Consider the following 6,000-nt stretch of genomic DNA (forward strand, 5'->3'; position numbering starts at 1 on the left):
ACGCCCCTTATGTATGATACACAGTCCATACACCCCCTGTATACCGCTCCCAATACGCCCCTTATGTATGATACACAGTCCATACACCCCCCCCCCCCCCCCCCGTATACCGCTCCCAATACGCCCCTTATGTATGATACACAGTCCATACACCCCCTGTATACCGCTCCCAACACGCCCCTTATGTATGATATACAGTCCATACACCCCCCCCTGCATACCATTCCCACACCCCTCCTGTACACAGTCCATACACCTCACCAGTAGCCTGCAGTGGACAGAGGTCACTCACCATACACTTGCCTACGCGCCGATACTCTCGCCCTTCCTCTGCCACTTCGTAGAGATAAGTGAAGTTGTCGTGTGACCCAACAGCCAAATACTGACCATCTGTAACAGAGGCATGAAGACCATGAGCATCACAGAGCAATCAATACACGGGGAGCGTGTCACAGGGGACAAGGAACATACCGGGACTGTAGGAGATACAACTGATCTGCTCCCCAGCATCTGAGATACTGGTTACTATGACATGGGACTGAGCGTCCAGCACCAGGAACCTGCAAGACAGAACACTGGAGTGTTATACAGAGCAGACCATATCATCCTTCTAATGACCATCAATTATTACCAAGAACAGAGGAAGGCCATCGCCTATAACAGAGAACGGAGGAGGACCATGACCTATAATGGAGTACAGAGGAGGACCATGACCTATAATGGAGTACAGAGGAGGACCATGACCTATAATGGAGTACAGAGGAGGACCATGGCCTATAAAAGGAGTACAGAGGAGGACCATAACCTATAATGGAGTACAGAGGAGGACCATGACCTATAATGGAATACAGAGGAGGATCATGACCTATAATGGAGTATAGAGGTGGACCATGACCTATAATGGAGTATAGAGGTGGACCATGACCTATAATGGAGTATAGAGGTGGACCATGACCTATAATGGAGTAAAGAGGTGGACCATGACCTATAATGGAGTACAATAGGAGGACCGTGACCTATAATGGAGTACAGAGGAGGACCATGACCTATAATGGAGTACAGAGGAGGACCATGACTTCTAATGGAGTACAGCGAAGGGCCATCCTTGTATATACGGTTCCTTACCTTCCAGTACAGGTCCCCACAGCTACGACACTGCCGGATGGGTGAAAGCCAGCCACTCTCACAGCGTCCTATTCGGGGGGGGGGGGGGATATGGAGACAAAAATGTTATATAAAGTATGCAGAGTGCAGCCTACTGAAGTGCACCTGTAATGCAGTATTGATCGAGGTACCAGACAAAATTACAGTCACAAAAAAAACCCATTTTTAACAGACAACTAGAAGAAGGTGCAGTAACATTTATTGGCTCCATCAGACAATGATGAGTGTGTCTCCAATGAGCGGTGTGACCTCGGCACAGAGGAACCCGAGGATCCAAAGTCTGGGAGGGATCACTGCCCTGTCCAGTCACATCGAATAAGGATCCCCTCCAAATCTGACAACCAGATTTTACTCATCCATCCACTTCCTGTGCCCCCCCCCCCCCCCCCATACCGGTGTACTGCCCCCATACCAAGATCATCTCCTAGACACCCCCCATACAGGAGCACTGCCCCCATACCAGGATCATGTCCTAGACACCCCCCATACAGGAGCACTGCCCCCATACCAGGATCATGTCCTAGACACCCCCCATACAGGAGTACTACCCCCATACCAGGAACATGTCCTAGACACCCCCCATACAGGAGTACTGCCCCCATACCAGGAACATGTCCTAGACACCCCCCCTCCCATACAGGAGTACTGCCCCCATACCAGGAACATGTCCTAGACACCCCCCCTCCCATACAGGAGTACTGCCCCCATACCAGGATCATGTCCTAGACACCCCGCTCCCATACAAGAGTACTGCCCCCATACCAGGAACATGTCCTAGACACCCCCCATACAGGAGTACTGCCCCCATACCAGGATCGTGTCCTAGACACCCCCCCCCCCCCATACAGGAGTACTACCCCCATACCAGGATCATATCCTAGACACCCTCCCATACAGGAGTACTACCCCCATACCAGGATCATATCCTAGACACCCTCCCATACAGGAGTACTGCCCTGTGCTGGGATTGTTCACTAGATTCTGCCCCCCCCCCCCCCCCCTCAATGCTCTGTTGGACGAGGTTTCTGGTTGCTCGTAGTGTAATCTCGCAGTGTATTGGAGCAGACCAGAGACCAATTTGCCAGCACTGGCTACAGACAGCAGGAGAGAGGTACATTCATACTAAACACAGACTACCCCTGGTCTGTACAAATTCCGGCCCTTAGGGTCCCAATCCTGGCGTCTCACCTCCAGTGTGGTGCTCCAGACTGGTTGATGCTCTTTGCTGTTCCAGAGATGAACCTGCTTGTCATGTCCACAGGTCAGGAAGAGATCGAGAGATGGGTGGCAGCAAAGACCCCATAGTTCATCCGTGTGACCCTAAAAGAGAGCAGAGGAGAAGCTCATGGGTCATGTCCCGAGAATTCTCAGTCCTCCACTTACGGCACTACATGAAGGATGGCGAGTATGAGTGCTATGAAATAAATCAGTCTGAGGACCTGGAATATCTGAATGGTCAGACACCATGGGGTTGATTTACTAAAACTGGAGAGTGCAAAATCTGGTCCAGCTCTGCATGGTAGACAATCAGCTTCTAACTTCAACTTGTTCAATTAAGCTTTGCAAAATAAATTAATAAAAAACATCTGAAAGACGATGCAGAGCTGCACCTGGTTTTGCACTCTAGTTTCAGTAAATCAACCCCACTGTATCATATGAATTGATTTTTTGTTTTACATCATGTGACTGCATTGAGGTCACCTGAACACTTTAAATGGTCATTTTCTAAAACCTGCATGTAATGTAATCAGAAAACAATTGCATGTCTGCGGATACCATATTGATAGTGTTACCTGCAGAGGGCATAAACATTCACATCCCGCCAACACTATAATGCATTTTTATGGAAAAAATGTATTTAACCTTCTGACCTCCATCTCAGGTCTACCGTCTGCCCAGGTGTGTGATCTGGTGGTCTGAGGTCCATCTCAGGCCTATGGTCTGCCCAGGTGTATGATCTGGTGTGTGAGGTCCATCTCGGGTCTATAGTCTGCCCAGGTGTATGATCTGGGGTCTGAGAGATTGCAAGGTCCATCCCATGTCTATGGTCTGCCCAGGTGGGAGATCTGGGTGTGTGAGGGATTGTGAGGTCCATCTCAGGTCTGTGGTCTGCCCAGGTGTATGATCTGGGTGTGTGAGGTCCATCTCGGGTCTATGGTCTGCCCAGGCGTGTGAGGGATTGTGAGGTCCATCTCAGGTCTATGGTCTGCCCAGGCGTGTGAGGGATTGTGAGGTCCATCTCAGGTCTATGGTCTGCCCAGGTGGGTGAGGGATTGTGAGGTCCATCTCGGGTCTATGGTCTGCCCAGGTGTGTGATCTGGTGGTCTAAAAGATTGTAAGGTCCATCTCAGGTCTATGGTTTGCCAAGGTGTATGATTGCGCCCACAACACTCCACAGAAACTGCTCTCCTAAAACTCACAAATGACATACTAAACGCAAAAACAAATGGACACTATTCTGTACTCTTATTTCTGGACTGCTCTGCTGCCTTAAATACAGTTGACCTGACCCCCCTCAAAAAATGTTACTTCTTTTCTGGTCTCCATGACTGTGTTCTTCACTGGTTCTCATCCTACCTATCCCACCACACCTTCAGGGTCACTTACAATTCTACTTCCTCCTCTCCCCTTCATTTCTCTGGCGGGGGTTCCCCAAGGTTCTCTTCTTGGACCTCTCCTATTCTCCATCTACACCTCCTTCCTGGGTCAGCTGATTGCCTCTCATGGCTTATCATTTCTATGCTGACAACACCCAAATCTATCTCTCTACCCTTCAGCTCACCCCATCAATCTCCTCACGTATCACTAATTTACTGACAAACATATTAGTCTGGATGTCACACCACTTCCTGAAACTCAATCTATGCAAAACCAAGCTCATAATATTACCTCCCCAACAGGCCCCTTTCCCTGACTTCTCTGTCAAGAGCGATGACTGCGTGGGAGATCTGTCACATGGCAGATGGTGGATTCTCCTCTGTTCTAGTGGTGTTCCCATCCACATCACAACGCTCTTGGCTCCGTTGTACAGAAATTGTAGTTCATTAGTTGTTAATGTTTGTCATCTGAACCTGCACACCGGCTGGTGAAGGAGTTGCAGCTTGTATAAAGTGGCTACAGGTCTGGATCGATCGTTGGCTGACCCTGCGATCCTCCTGTCAGAGTGCAGTAGTGTGCTGAATATGACCCTGTGATGGTCTCCAGCCAACCACTAGAACAGAGGGGAATCCACCATCTGCCATGTGACACATCTCCCACGCAGTCATCGCTCTCTATATAAACCCACCACATGATACAGACCATTTTCTGTCTTCCAAGGCTCTGATGAAGGGGAATCACCTCGAAACGCGTTAGCCATTGATTTAGCCTCTACCCTTTCATGGGTTTTACAATAAATTTCCACTATTTTATCAAATGAGAATATTGTAACCTGTTTTTATGAACACCTAGTAATTTTCGTTGTATTTATTTGTTTAGAATAAACTTTATTTATCAACTTGATTCATGCGTTAGGTCACACGCCTTTCTCCCTTATCACTCAGCTTTTACAGATTTCCCCCAGTCAGTTCAGACAGCGGGACACGCATGTTCTCTTCATATAATATAATATATTATTTGAAAATACTACCATTTTGTACTAAAATCGCCAGCACGAGCGCAGGAGAATATCTTTTCTGTCTACACCTATACTTGCTCTCTAGTTACCTTGTCATCTCCTCCCATACTCGCCTCCAGGACTTCTCTTCAGCCTCTCCTATCCTTTGGAATTCTCTAGCCCAATCTGTCCATCTCAGGTCTATGGTCTGCCCAGCTGTATGATCTGGCGGTCTGAAGGATTGTGAGGTCCATCTCAGGTTTATGGTCTGCCCAGATATGAGGGATTGTGAGGTCCATCTGAGGTCTATGGTCTGCCCAGGTGTATGATCTGGCTGTGTGAGGGATTGTAAGGTTCATCTCAGGTCTACGGTCTGCCTGGGTGTATGACCTGTTGGTCTGAGGGATTGTGAGGTCCACCTCAGGTCTATAGTCTGCCGGGGTGTATAATCTGGGTGTGTGAGGTCCATCTCAGGTCTACGGTCTGCCTGGGTGTATGACCTGTTGGTCTGAGGGATTGTGAGGTCCACCTCAGGTCTATGGTCTGCCCGGGTGTATAATCTGGGTATATGAGGTCCATCTCAGGTCTACGGTCTGCATGGGTGTAAGACCTGTTGGCCTGAGGGATTGTGAAGTCCATCTCAGGTCTATGGTCTGCCCAGGTATATGATCTCGTAGCATGAGGGATTGCGAGGTTTGTGGTCTTCCCGGGTGTGTGATTGATTGTGAGGTCCATCTCAGGTGTATGGTCTAAACATGATAACAAAAAAAACTTGCCACCACCCTCATCTATAGCTGGCTATTGCAGTAAGCGGCATTGGAGGGCTAAAACAGGTAACAAAGCAGCCTGGGGAATGCCCAGGAAAAAAAAACAAAAAAAAAAACAAAGCCTACTTACCACCAGCTCACAGACAACCGAATAAACCTGTCTAACAGTATGCATTAAAAACAGGGGTTTAGTCCGCACACATTTGCAAACGCATGCGTGAGCCATGTCACGGCACCCTGGTATCTCTGGTCCTAACACTAAAATATGAGTGTCCCCACAGTGGAGGCACATGCATTCTGATGGATAAATGAGGGCATGTGGACTGAAGGGGAGCCCACCCCTTCTTAAAGCGTGCGGACTAAACCCCTGTTTTTAACGCTTACTGTTAGACAGGTTTATTCGGCTGTCTGCGAGCTGGTGGTAAGTAGGCTTTGGTTTTTTCCCGGGCATTCCCCAGGCTTTGTTGTTGTCAG

At 48.6% G+C, this 6,000-nt stretch overlaps 1 protein-coding gene across 1 annotated transcript in view; it reads right to left on the reverse strand.

The window, feature by feature from the left end:
- Positions 1–6,000, reverse strand: part of EML2 (EMAP like 2) — a gene marked incomplete in the record, with an annotated part of 85,222 nt that overhangs the window by 4,920 nt on the left and 74,302 nt on the right. Inside the window, 4 exon segments of the mRNA XM_073598036.1 lie at positions 293–390; positions 472–560; positions 1,126–1,193; positions 2,353–2,484. Coding sequence (XP_073454137.1) covers positions 293–390; positions 472–560; positions 1,126–1,193; positions 2,353–2,484 — 387 coding nt within the window.

Source organism: Aquarana catesbeiana, linkage group LG09 (genome assembly GCF_042186555.1).
Source record: "Aquarana catesbeiana isolate 2022-GZ linkage group LG09, ASM4218655v1, whole genome shotgun sequence".
Lineage (NCBI taxonomy): Eukaryota > Metazoa > Chordata > Amphibia > Anura > Ranidae > Aquarana > Aquarana catesbeiana.